Source organism: Nipponia nippon, unplaced genomic scaffold (assembly GCF_047370975.1).
Source record: "Nipponia nippon isolate SJK-2023a ecotype South Korea unplaced genomic scaffold, ASM4737097v1 scaffold_9, whole genome shotgun sequence".
Classification (NCBI taxonomy): domain Eukaryota; kingdom Metazoa; phylum Chordata; class Aves; order Pelecaniformes; family Threskiornithidae; genus Nipponia; species Nipponia nippon.
The window spans coordinates 24,584,300-24,598,964 of NW_028262413.1; the positions used below are offsets into that span (position 1 = coordinate 24,584,300).

Here is a 14,665-nt window from a genome sequence, read left to right on the forward strand (position 1 = left end):
ATATTAGTATTCCAGTATGGTAACTGAAAGTCTTTACAGAATTTCAGCCTAAATTATGTTTTTGTGTTAAGAATGAGGTATACGTAGTAAATCCTGTGATCAGACAGTTAATTTGTATGCCTTGAGAATAATCTGCAATGCCAGAACAATTCGTGGCTGCAATTTAAGCAGGTATATTATGACATGAAAAAAACCAAAGACTATAAAGGGATTTCTAAAACATGCCAGGTAAGTCCAGTGAGAAACAGGAAGTATCTTTTATGGAATAGAAACAGAAACTGTCTTCATGACTGGAACTGGTCACCAGATTTCAGTTTTTTACACCACCATACTCTCAAGTATCCTAATGCTAGAACTGATGCAGCAATAGCTAAGAGGAAAATCAGGCCAGGTTGTTCTCCTCTTTTTGGGGAAAGAACACAACTTCTGCACATATCCTATGAAAACCTTCTTTTGAAACCTCATATTCAAGGGTCAATGAAAAATGCCAGAGAATATAAACATTTTTGTAAGATCCTGCTAATAATACTATTTCTTATTTAGGGTTATGCCAGGTTTTAGCTAAAATGAAAAGCCTTATTTCTTTAATTACTTACCTAGGTAATGTGGTGGATGAAATGGCATAGGTTTATTAGTTGCTGAGTAATAAGCAACTGCTCTCTTAAATCGAGTAACTTTGTCATCTGTTCTAGACTAAAAAAAAAAAAAAAAGATCTGTCAGGAGCAAATTCAGGCATGTCATCTATAGGTCAGCACTGTACTGTAGAGTAGTTAACGTATACCATATCACATACAGTATTAACACCTATGAACCCTTGAGGACTACAGCACTACTCCAGCACAAGAAATATTATGTCAATCCATATCAGGATAAAGCTTTAAAATACTATCTTCATGTACCACTGATTCTCAACGACAGTACACAAAGCCAGACTACAAAACCCCTTTGGTTATCCAGAATTTAACTTTAAAGCACTGAGGGTAAATGCAGTATTTTTGCCTTCGGAAAGCGTCAAAAGTGAAACTAGGGTATCTAACACACTGCATATACCAAGAGATTCCTATTATCAACTGATGCAAAACACTATTTTCATAGAATGCAATTCTTCAACACAAATTTATAGCACAATAGGTTTAAAAAAAAATTTTGCTTTATACTTTACCTGTGAATGTTGAAAAACATCTTTTGCTATGGCATCCAAATCAGTGGTGTCCTGAATATTACGGACGTAGTCAGCTACGGCTTTGATCACTACGTCACAAGGTGGTAAAACTAACTGGTGAGCACGTACCTATGCAAACAAACATATATGCCAGTTTGAAATAACAGGGTAGCCCAAGATACTTCAGTTACACAGCAGAGAATTAAACTGTTTATTTATTGAAAATATATTCAACAAATTCCATGTTGCTAGATTTAGTATCTAAATATTTTTGGGCCTTCCACCTTGTTTTTAAGACATAACCTTAAGCAGTGACTCATACATTTTTCATCTACAGTATATTTATATATAGGTGAAACCTCACCTCTATGTAAATATTTGCTGGTTAAATATCAGCTCCAACAACAAACAAGGTCAACAATGCTAATTATTTTACTGCTTTCTAGTTGGACATTTCCTCTAGTGCAAAATGCTTTACCTAATGTGGCTACATCCATATTTTATATATATATATATATATATATATGCATATATGTGTGTGTATAGACATATATATGCCAGAAAATATTTTATTTTGACACAGTTTATATTCTGAATGTAAAGTGGTATCAGAATTGATGAAAGAGATCCACCAGGAACAGGAAGATCTCTATGTACACAGAAAACAGAAGATCTAAAAAACAAATGGAGAAAAGGAGTATCTCACAGAAAGTTATTTTCAAGAATCTACAGAAACTGGTCTAAAAATCATTATTTGAAGATTACATAGTTTAATAATTAGTGTTTCCAAATTTTGTATATTTCATTATCTGTAGTAGAATATATTTATATAGCTTCACATTATATATAACATATCAGGCAAGAAATTATTTCTTTTATATCATATATCAACAAAGAATGATATATAGATTTCTCTTGATGTGAGCATAGTTACTTTCTCTTTCAAGCATTTCAGTATCAACATGGTTATAGGGCTGCTTACTCTCTTCACAGACACAGAGGAAATTCTTAAGATAATTCCATTGATAAAAGTTTCAATATTCCAGCATTAAATAATTGATGTTTCACCACCCAATGACAGATGTGTCTGACCTCCCATATTCACCAACTATTTTAAATGGATGAGAAACATACTTAAATGCATGCTAAAAACTTCCCTCGAGTTAATGACCTGAGTCCATACAGACCATAGATTTGTCTACACATCAGAGTCCACGGTACAGTCTACTCAAGATGTTACAAAAATGATGAATTCCCATTGACTGACTCAGGCCATGGGTTTGAAAAGATAAGAATCACTTTGGACTTTGTAGCAAAAGACCTCTCTTTGTAGTAAGAAGAAAGAGTTGGAAGAACTTTGTGGGACGACGTCCAGAGCCCCTCCAGAGAAAGCTCCCGCAGCTCAGCGCCTGGCAGCTGCAGACGGATGTGCTGTACCAGGAAGTTCTAGACTCAGTTCTTTGGCCTGATCCCTTCTCGTGTCCACATGGAGAAAGGAGGGGACCTGGATAGTCCTGGAAACCCTGGACTTCCATCTCAACACTCTCAATAGGCTCCTCCTGAAAATAAACTGAGGATTATTCAGCATATGATTATGGGAATTACTGCTCTTACATGCACTGCGTGATCCTATATGGGGTATAGAAACTTCAGGTCAAGCAACTATCACGGACCATTGCGAAATTAAAAGCAGTGAGCAGTGCTGCCAGCTGGGTCTCAAGAACTACTCAACCATAGGCAGTTTCTGTTATGCTCCCTCTGTGCTGCACAATGCGCACACTCAGAGGGGCAGGAAAGAGGTCTCCAAATACGTGTCCTAAATTTTAGAGGATGCCTGAGGAACTTCCAAAAAATTCTGTCTGGAACCTCTGTACAATTCTGGAGCACTCCACCTGTGCCAATAGGGGCAGTTAGGATTTTGCCTTTAACATATTTTAATCTGCCTATTTACAAAATTCAGTGATTCAAGACTTGAGAGATCATTTTTATTATTTAACAGTTCTATTTTTTAAGATATGAGAAAATGTGAAAAACGTTTATGCTTGCATTCTACACAGAGGTATCATACTTTACTAGAAAATACTGCAATTCAGCCTTGTCAGAAATGTTTATGAAAAATTCTGATTAACACTTCATTAGCTGTATCTTTGCAACTTTAAAATCTGTACCACAACCCCTCCTTATTTTATATGCAGTCTACCATACGCAATTATTTTCTTTCCTGCCCTTATCTGATCCACTTATTATGGAATTTCTTATTTAGACCATGGAATTTTTGCCCAGATTCCCATTTTTATTAATTTCCTTCTCTTAATGTCTATTTTTCACAAATGTCAGGCTATTAATTCTATAACTGGTCATTCTGTACCAGAGATGAGCTCCACATTTTATGAGCCTAAATTAAGAACAGTTCTGTTTAGTGTAGTCAGTGGCACGGTAATTAATTCTATTTCAGATAGTAAATTCTAAATTTTCAGTAGTGTGCATTCTGAATATATACAACAATACTAAATATAGATCACATCTGCGTGTAAGCTTACACTCACAAATATCGATGATAAAATTTTGCACCCAATCCACAAGCAGAAGCAATAGATTTTTCTTTTCACTGGTAATCCGAGTTGTTTCATGAACACCTACGATCTTATTTGTATGTGTAACAATTATACCTCTCTAAAGCAGCTGAATCATAACATGGCTGTGTCATGTTAGATGTGCTCTCTGCAGAGTCCCTTGGAGAAACCCTGCATCATTACCTAAGTTTTTCTGCAATCTCTGCTTGAAAATTCAGTGGATAAAAGGAGTAAGAAATCTATCATTAGTTTTATTTGATCTCCAAGATAGTAATATTTAATAAACCATAAGCAGTTAGCATCAAGAGAAGACATCACATCACACTAGGACTAATATTCAGCTCAGACCCTAGAAGTACGAAGCTCAAGTGAGACATATTAAGGGCTTACTATGCATATTGCCCCCAGTTTAGCTGCTTTTAAACGAACAGCCTAAAGACCTCACTGGAGCATATTCTTAATTCCTGAAGTGAGACCTTCTGAAAGTATGTGTTACAGATTTAGAGACATTTCAGATATTTGCATTTTATTTTCTTTTATTGTGTTTCAAAGACATCCAGTCCAGATGTGAGAACACCCTCAAAACTAAGAATGTCATGACCTACACAGAAGCCAGAAATGAAAAGCAGAGAAATAAGATGTTCTTTCCTGATATTAAAGAAAATATTTCTGTTCATTTTAGAACTTTCCAGAAATCCAAAACTGTACTTTTACTGAATCATAAATAACGTTTCTAATACTGTGTGCATTAAAATACAGGCTAAGTCTTACTAATTGTTAGGTATGGGAAAGATTAAGACTTAACAGGAAAAGTTACAGAAAACGTGTGCATGGTTCAAACTTACTTTTAGTTGCACAGAAAGGATTTCAGAGCAAAATCAGCATCGTATTTTAGCAATTTCTCATTACAAGAGATTTCTTCCTAGAAGCTATTTTTTTCCTTATCCTCTACAGAAGAGTTTCAGACAAGCAACAACATGGAAAATCCATTTTGGAAAGGCAAACATGGAGGTGGATCACACACTTGGAGGTGATCAGGTTAGAAAGTATAACATCTGAAACCGGCATGGTTTCTTTGCTAGTTGTAACAGGACTACTTCGATTTCACAACAGACCACTGACAAAAATCACAAGCGACCTATTAATGCACTCTGAAAAGATTAAGTGGGGAAAGGAAATTAATTCCACATAGGTATTTGTCAAAATGAGATGCAGAGAACAACATTACAAGCCCAGAAGCTACAAGATAAAAATGTCTTGGTTTTGACAAAATAAACTTGCAAAAAATGCTTTATTGAAAGAGAATAGACTCACATATGCATAACTCCACGGGATTATTAGGATACTGCAGAAGGTACCTAAGCTACGCTTGGGAAAAGCTCCCCAATTCTGGGACAACTCCAGTTGCCCACTGTCTCCAGGAAGTGAAGCCCTTAAAAGCTAATCAACACAAGTACCAGCATTTACTGTTGTGCCTGCTGGAAACAGATAATCAGTTTAGTTTTATTTTCAAACCATTAAAAGAGAGACCTCGAACATTCAGTTACTGTGAGGTGACACACAGGGAACATTTTTTTTCACTGGCGAGAGAAGACTGGAGATACGAAGAATACTACAACAAACTGCCTGAGTTTTGTTATTTTTGTCTAGTAATTTCTATTAAAGATCGCATCCAAAATGTTTGAATCTTGTATCAGCCTTTGAATGTTAAAAACATTTAATCTTATGAGCTTGTAGTGCATCTGATCTAACGACAAGCTTTCTGAAGAGGCAAGAAGCTCCCTGGATGACTTAAAATCCTCTCAAACCAGCAAAGCTCAGCTTTTCCGTGAAGACTGGGTTATTCAATTAGAAATTCTCCCTCCTCCTCCCTCCATCCTGGTTGGGAAACCGACCTCTTTCTACTTCTGCATATCTTGATGGTAACAAGAGTACACACAACATGGAAATCACTTGCTAACAATTTATACGCATAAAGCCTGAGGAAACCAAATGTAAACAGAGAAACAAAAATTATGTCAGAAAGAAAAGGAGAGAGCAGAAATACAAACTAAAGATGTGATACAGGCAAACTTCATGAGATAACCTGTGACAACCCTGCACACTACCACGAACTTGAGGGCTGGGCTGCCCTCCAGAAAGATCTAGACAAGCTAGAGGAATGAGCCAACGGGAACCTTAAGAAATTCAACAACTACAAAAGCAAAGTCTTGCACCTGGGTAGGAATAACCCCTGGTTACTCTGCAGGCTGGAGTTGTGCCAAAAAGGACCTGGGGCTCCTGGAAGACAGCAAACTGAACATGAGCCAGCAGGGTGCCCTGGCAGCAGAGAAGGTCAGCTGCACCCTGGGCTGTGTAGCAGGAGCACAGCCAGCAGACCAAGGGATCTTGCTCCTCAGCGCTCGTTAGATCACCTCTAGAGCACTGCATTCAGTTTTGGGCTCCAGTCAGATGTCAGAAAAGTTGAGCTAGTTCTGCAGAGGCTATGAAGATGGTTAAGAAGTTGGAGCACTTGCTCTATAAGAAAAGGCTGAGGGAATGGGGCTTATTCAGCCTGGCAAAGACAAGGCTTTGGAAATACCTAACAGCAGCCTTCCAATACCTACAAAAAGGTTATCAAGCACATGGCGCCAGGCTCTTCACAGCGGTGCACTGTGGAAGAACGAGAGACAACAGACATAGCCTGAAACAAGATGGGTTCAGACTGTATGCAAGGCAAAACCATTTTTACCATTGGGACTGTCAAACCCTGGAGCAGGCTGCCCAGACAGGTTGTACAGTCTCCAACCTTGGAGATTTTCAAGACTAGTCTAGGCAAAGCCCTGAGCAACCTGTTCTGACCTCAAGCTGACCATGCTTTTAGCAGGAGGCTGGACTAGATGACTTCCTGAGGTCCTTTCTGACCTGAATCATCCTATGATGACCCTTAGTATAATAATAATAAAAAAAAAAAAAGACAATCTCATAAAGCTTCCCTGCATACTCTTCTTTTTCAAAAAGGGAGACTGCATTAAGACTTGTTTCTGTTACTTTGTGAATGAAGAGTCAGAACTTCTTCAGTGGTATGTGCTCCCAAATAGGTACTAATTCGTTCCAGAGATAAGAAACTGCCCTCCTAATATCATTCTAATGGTATTATACATTGATCTTGAAGCTCCATACTGTAACAAGCTTTCCCAGAATAAAAACCGAATTGTCTTTGTCTCAAACATAAATCCCAAAGCACACAAATAAAAAGTAGTATAATGCTAGTGTCCAAACAACGTCTGGCGGTCAAATTATTTCTCAGGAAGTCATCATCATCATCAACTCCTTTCTTATTTCAACTTCAGATTCAGGTGGTCATTTCAGTGAACACTGCTCTCAGTCAGGTAACAGGACACAAGCACAGGTCCACACATTTATTAGATGCATTATCTGTTTACACAGGGACATTTAGATAGACAAGATCCTGACTTAGAACAGCTTGCAGTGTCAGTTTTTGATTATTTTTCCCTTTTGCAGCAACAGCAATTCAAATCTCTTCATTTAAATTTGTCCATGGAACTTGAACAGTTTTGCTGAGCTGATGATCGTTGCTGTCTTCCAAAAGGCGTGGCTTTTTATCCAGCATGTAAAGATGTTGTCCTGATTGTTAGGTTCATTCCCTTCTAGATGTGAAATATGGATTCTTCATTCAGAATCCCATTTCCCTTCCTTTTTCCCATCTCTACTCAGCTGTTCCTAGATGAATGCACCACCCTCATGTCCCTCTTTAAAACAGAAGTACAGGTTCCTCAGTTTTGCTTTTTTTCACCTCACTATGTTGACACCTGAGCAGATACACCGATTTTCTATCAGCAAAGATTGGTAGCTTCTTTTCTAAGTTATACTTTTTAATTGGTGAACTAGCAAAGCTTCTCTCAGGAAGAGTAACCATTTTGATACATCATAATAAAAGATTGAGAAAGATTAACTGTCATAATTCTCACTGCAAAGCAACAAATCAGGCCATTGGGAACTGAATCTGTTAGCTTTGATGCTCAAGACCATACTGACTTAGATACAAAAGATTAAAATCTTTCCACAATAAGAAAAAGTTTTCTAAATCCTGAGTTGAATGAGGTGTGGAATTAGGGCCCTTGGTTCCTGAGCATGGAGAATACCTGATAGTAACTGTAAATAGATGCAACAAAGCAAAGTTTGTAAGTATAGCCCAGGAATGACATCCTGGGCAAGAACAACAACTTCCCCCGCTATCTCCAGTTTTCATGACAGCTTGAACTTTTTATAACTGTTCTGAAACTACTTTTTGCTATCAAGCTTGTGGCAAATATAAGCGTGTCTTTTGGTTTCTTTAAGCATTCACAAAATTTACAAGAAATACTGCTTTCTGCACATCTACAGTTAACAGAAGACATCTCTACAGAGAAAGCTGTAGTGACACCGACATACTAGTATGTCAAATGAAATTAAACTGAATTAATGAGCTACTGAAACAAGTTATAATTTGAAATCATGAGCACTGTTGAAACTGAAGCTAAAAAAAAAAAAAAAAAAAGTAAGTTGTTCCATGACCAGTAACTAATGAAGACTGGTTTCCTGTAGACTTGTGCCCTTGTTGCTTTAGCCCTTCTTCTTTGTCTCCCTTTGACATCATTATCAGCCAGGAGACAGAAATGCTGCAGTTAGTTTGGGGCTATGTACTTAACAACTGGCCAGCAAGCTGCTGTGAAATTAAACAAATCATGTGTTGTGCTAGCCTTTTCCCTCAGTAAGGGCACTAATTTGGGTCTTTTTCACTGATAACAGTGTATCAGTTTTCACAGAGCCTCTAGCAGCCAAATAGGAACTGCTTTCAAATCTGATTAACATTGGCCAACAGATTAAATAAATACAGGGAGGACTGTCTGAAACAGCCCACTGACGCTCTAAGGAAACAAGTTCCATTTCCTTACGATGCCAGCTACAAAGCCCAATTAGTGTTTCCACTGAAAATGTAAATCTAGAAGCAAAGATGACAAATATCTAATTTTCATTCTAGTCAAGTAATTCAGTATATATTTAGAAGGCTTTTCAGAAGGTCTAGGCGTCTGAAGTCATATTCTGAACTGGCTGTAAAACAAGTCTACTCAGCCTAAAACACAGGAAAGTATTCTGAACATCAAAAAGTTTATCAACAACTTTGAGAGAAGTCCTACATTTTAGCCTTTTTAGTAAAAAATGAAAATACAGGCACACTCTTTCAGTCCTTCATTTTTTCATCTCAAGTTTTACAAGGAAGTAGCAAACATGCATGCATATTTTGTTTTGCCACTGCAACGTGCCGACACTTACCTTTCTAAACACAGGAGCGGCAGCAAAATAGGGGATGAGCGTAACATCAAATTGTCACAGCTGTTCACTAAGCAATGCACGTGCAAGCCTTAAAAACTCTGCTGAAAATCTTGAATCTGTTTTTAAATTCTACCTTTAGCAAAATAAGTTACAATTTTTCAATGCTTAATAAACTTTTGGAACAGAAGGGGAAAAAAACCCACCTATTTTTGTTGTAGATATAACAAAACAGTCTTACAGAGTTTACAAAAAGCATATTGATTTGGTGCATGGTGCACCTTAGGAGAAAGGGAAAAAGATAAGTCTATCGTGGCAGAGAGAAAGAAAGGTCACTATTATCTCATTCTCTGATGTGTCCAGTTTCCCTCTTATAGCTGTCTACTTGGCAGATGCACAAAGCAAGTGTGACAAAGCAGCAGAACAGACATACTGTAAACTAAGAGCATCAGACACAAGTTACTCGTCTCAAAAAAAAAAAAAAATCTACTGAAAGCCACATTAGCTTTCTCGTGCAACCTATTCTCTAGCATATTTACACTTTAAGTACAGAAAACTGACTAATTATTACACAGAAATCCAGATCAGTAGAAAATAAAAAAATATGGTAGGAAAAGATCCAGCTAATTATTTTTGACAGTTGAAGAATGTGACTAAACAAAAAATTCTCCTCTTAAAAAAAAAAAGAGAGTAAGAAGCTACATGCTCAAAGCCAAACCACACTGAAGCTATATGGCTCATGTAGCTGAAGGGCACTGAGGGGGATCACAAAGGCTAAGTTTAGCCTTGTAAGGCTAATCGTCCCAGGTATCCTCTGCTGTCAACAGAGAGGGACTGTGACACCAAAGGGTGACCGAGAACAAGAGCCTTGCATAGCTGCTGTGAATTAACCTATTACACTGCTCTGATTAACTGTGATGATTGATTTTAGTTTAATTGCTCATAGTTATATTAAATTTGTACCTTAAGTGAAGCTAGTGGATGTTCTGGACCAAGTAAACTCCAATGAAAGGAAGCCAAATCTTCATCAGGTAGAATATGATTACCTAGAATGTAATGCAGAACTTTATTTAAGTACACCACAAAATGTTACATATTGTTTCTACATGCAGCAAAACAAATATGCAATCAGTCCTCAATTCCCGATCAATAGGCTTCAGAGAAATTAAACTTGCAGGTGTCTTTTTGTTACTCCAGAAAAACCTAATTAGCATGCTGCTGCTGCAGCGAGATACACTGCCCTCTGTTCGAGAAGCACTCTTCCATAAAACCCAGCTCACTTACAGAAGCAATAGAGCCAGTCACAACACATGGTGTCAACCACAACCTGGCATGTCCTATTAGGGGATACTCAACAGGATTTAGTAATGCAGGTGCAGCAGTGTAAGAACACACTCTATTGCTCTCCAACACAAGCTCCAACACCCTTCCTGCACCCCAGCACATGCCATTACCAATCCACATCGGAGCTGCCTCTGGAATCTGCACCCTGGTCCATCATGCAGCGTGGGTCAAGCAGCAAGCCACCAGGCAGATTTATCTAACCCAGCAGGCAGCTCTGATGACACTTAGCAGGTTCCCAATTCCTGAAGTTTCTTTTGCTGACCTGACCAGGTCAGACAGAAGCCCGGGCTGGCAGCATCAAAGTAATTGGGAAATTATGTAGTTGTTTCAATGAACAGAGATAGTGGCTACATTTACCAAGCTGTTCATACCAAATGGAAGATCACTTAAATTACTTTGGTCCGCGCCCCCTCCCCCAAGCACATCACACTCAAAAAAAAAATCTAAAAATTCTTACTAGGAAATATTTCAAACATTTGAATTAATCAAAAGACTAACTAATCAACCACTAACAGAGTTCAGTGTCTGTGGATCCAAACTTTATGAAGAGCTAAACAGAATGTATTACTACACTCCTGGTAGAAAACTTAAGGATATTTTCAATATCTGGTTTTATAGAGCAGCAGCTTAGCAGTGAATGCATAGTTCTCATTGCTGTTAATATATTTACAGCTTTTTTTTTTTTAAATTTCAGTTTGGACAACATCTTGAACTCTCACTCGTAAAGAATATGACAAGATTCTTTGAATATGACAATTGTTTACTGTCTTAATATTTTTCTTGTAAAATAATTTAGTTTGCTTTTAATGCTCTTTAACATGTGAAAACCAAGAAAACTGTCCACTGCCTGGCAACTAGCAGATGCCCTCTCAGAGAGGGAAGTCTTTGTGTCCAATCAATACTTCACCTACTGCTGAGATCTCCAGCAATGAGACATTATAATCTTTATTCATCAAGAGCTAAACTTTAAATTCACATCATAAAGATTCAACAAGTTTGTATATAACAGCCACATTCTCACTAATCTAATCAAGGTAGGATTAGACAGCCTTTATAATGCAGGTTTGAAAAAATCAATTACAGCCAGACCACTAGATGGTTTTGTGATAACTAACAGTAACTCCTGCAGATGCTAAGATTACCTTTTCAAATAGTCAGAGCTTCTCTCCCTTCCACCAAAACTTCAATCCTGTTTGGTCTCCACCTGTCATTTCAGTTAATTCCATCCCCTTGAACACACACACAAGGCAGTCTGACCATTTGATCAGTTCTTACCACATACTGAATTGTAGAATTTAGGATGTTGAAGTGCAGCAGTGTCTTCTGTAGTCCAAATAAGAAGTGATGCCTGTACTTACCTTACGTAGTTCTAAAATTTTACTGAGAAACAGAACAAGACTACATAACTAAACACATGTTACAAAGTACTGCCACAGTGGGAAAGAGGTCGACATTACATAAGCAACCTCTATTCCTTGACCTGGCTGAACAACCTCAACATATATTGATTTTTCCCATTTTAATGGCTTATTACAGTGTATGCCTTAAGTTTTTTTAAAGCAATTAGATACTAATTGAAGCCACTGCCCTTTCTAAAGAGTTCACTGAATTACAGCCCTATACCTCACACTGTGTTTGTTTTTCTATTGCTGAAGCTTGGGTTTGGGTTTTTTAAAATCGTTCTGAAGTATTTGAGTCAAAACTTACAAAAGAACCCAAATCAACTCCCTGTTTACATCAACAGCAATTAGGACAGAACTTTTTAAGAGCACACTCTCAGAGGACACAGTATCCTAGCCACATTTTAACTACCCATGACAAGGATACTCCTTATATTGTAAAGCTAGAACTACAAAACCCTTCTGCATGAAAAGCTGTAAGAAGGAAAAAGCTCTAAAACAAACCAACCACAGTGTATATATAACCTTCTCAGAAAGTAAACTTTAAAAATTTACCTAGTTGGTAACTATTTTTCTAGTCAGAAAAATATTTTGCTGGAATACTTCAATAGAAACTTCATCCCTGAACATAACTCAATCCCAAATAATTTGCCATTGAGAACATTTTTTTAATTGACCAGTTAGGTGTCATTCCTCAGGCTCCTCCAACTGCTGAATGTTTGGCTGAATCATTCAAGATTGCTCTTTTCACTGTCCCCAAACTGACCCTTGAAGTTAATGACAAGAAAGCATCTGAAAACAAAGAAGTCTGAGTTTTCCATACACGGAGAAACAGATTTGCAGACCTAAAGCTGAATACTGATACAGCTATTGTGACAGTTTTGGCCTTCTGTAATTGTAAACATTAAACCAGTAGCTTAACTTCTAATTTATTCCTAAACAAAGTACTAGCATGGGGAGTTACACTGATGTACCCAGAATGGAAGAGCAACGTAACAGATTCATACGCCTTCCCATGTAATCATGCACTCATTTATTCTTTCCCATTGTGATTTTCTTCATTCTACTTATCAGGTTCAAAAGACACCCAAAGAGGCCACAGGAGCAAGGGCAGAATAACCTGTGAAGCCAGACAAGCCCTCAGATATTAAGTAAAAATATAAAATTTAGATCTGAATGAGCTACCCTGCTTTAAACATATGCCACACTACACACAATTATGTGCCTATATGCATTTAGGATTTTATTTAAAAAAATGAAGTAGTTATATTCCTAAGGTTGCAAAAGTTAAAAAGTGTTGTCAGTACTTTAAGTCAAACAGTATCTGTTTTTTGTAAGCTTATATAATTATTGTTTATATCACCACATACCTAGGTTTTGGAATATTCACTAATTAAAAAGAACCCACCACCTCTCATCGCAGGAAGACCTCCAAAGTATCTTCTTTTCTAACCCTGACTTCCATAAACTTTACTCTATTCTGCTTACTCATACTGAATACACACACAAAAGAAATGCAAAAGAATATACAAAACTAAACTTGTAGCTGAACTGGGTTTTTTTAACCTTTATACCAATTTGGAAAAAAAAAAAAAAAAAAGCTACAAAATACCTCTCTAGGAATCATGTGAAATGAGCTCAAGTTTCTTTCTCCTAAGAGCAAGCTGAAAAATATTTTGTCATGTAAGATATCAAGAGAGAAAATTCAAGAGCTTATTGCATAAAATCGCAAAATCTTCAGAAAATTTACCAGAATATTTTTCACCTACCATTTAATATAACCGAGCAATGCCTCAACTGGCCACACAGCTGTAATTCTGTGACAAGTTAAAACGATGTCATTCACATGTACTTCACGTTAATTCCATAAAGCATATCTGCAACTGTGAAACTGCTTTTCAAGCAGTAATTCTTACTCACTGAATTGGCATGCAACAACTTATTTATAGACTCCAAAACAAAGCCTAGCAATAGTAGTCTGTCATGCAATTTACACAGATTTTTTGTTCTAAATTGCAGCTTAGCCAATCATCTGCCATTCCTCCATACAGCCATGCAGGCAGGTAACCATTCTGGATATGAAAAAACATACACTAACAAAAAGCAACTTCAACCAGTCAAATACTTGTGGCTTTCTACTGTAAGATGCATTGGTTGTTTCCTTCTTAACATGGAAGGTACCTGCCTGGACTAGAAACAATTTAATATTAAAGACTACTAATATTAGTATGCTAAAGCAATAATACATAGCCTCTCCGATTCACAGCTTTCAAATGAGAAGTTTTATTCTTCTATCATGTACCCCTACTAAAACACAAAATCAGTAAGAAAACAGAAAGAAAAATCCAGTTTTCTTAACTTGTTTGCTCAGTACTACAAGATCAAGAACATGGCTGCTCCATGCTTAGTTATCCAAAAAGAAGTTAGAATGCTGTTCTAAATAGATCTTATTCATTGCAGTCAACTTTATTAGTAATTAATTCACTCTTCCATCTGAGAGAGTATGACAGCTATTCTCTACCACTGCTGTGGAAATAGTGCGTGTTAAAACTGTCCCATTTATGCAGAGATGTGAAACTGAAGTCCTTCCTACCTACGCTCCTTAAAGATACTACACCATTTAGCATTAGAAGCAGTAGGGCTAAGAAACCATCCAAACAAAACTAGCGGAATGGTAAGATGCTGGTCACCTGCGCTTTCAGAAATGTGGAGTTTCACTCAATTATATAGTATAATATATCTCTGGTGCAGCTGACATATGACAGCATGTCATATTCGTCCAATACTCATTACTGAGGAAAAAAAAAAGCCCCTGCAATCCAAACATCGTCACTCCATATATGTTATTTTTAGGTAGAATACAAAACAGGAC

General features: G+C 37.3%; 1 protein-coding gene across 3 annotated transcripts in view; it reads right to left on the bottom strand.

Moving 5' to 3' along the window:
- The window catches only part of FAM120A (family with sequence similarity 120 member A), a 55,760-nt gene that overhangs the window by 33,603 nt on the left and 7,492 nt on the right, over positions 1-14,665 (bottom strand). For all 3 annotated transcript variants that reach the window (XM_087742913.1, XM_009475852.2, XM_087742914.1), the window contains exons 3-5: positions 10,013-10,095; positions 1,164-1,292; positions 597-693 (exon numbers count right to left, since the gene is read on the bottom strand). In XM_087742913.1, coding sequence (XP_087599039.1) covers positions 597-693; positions 1,164-1,292; positions 10,013-10,095 — 309 coding nt within the window. The remainder of the gene's footprint in view (positions 1-596; positions 694-1,163; positions 1,293-10,012; positions 10,096-14,665) is intronic.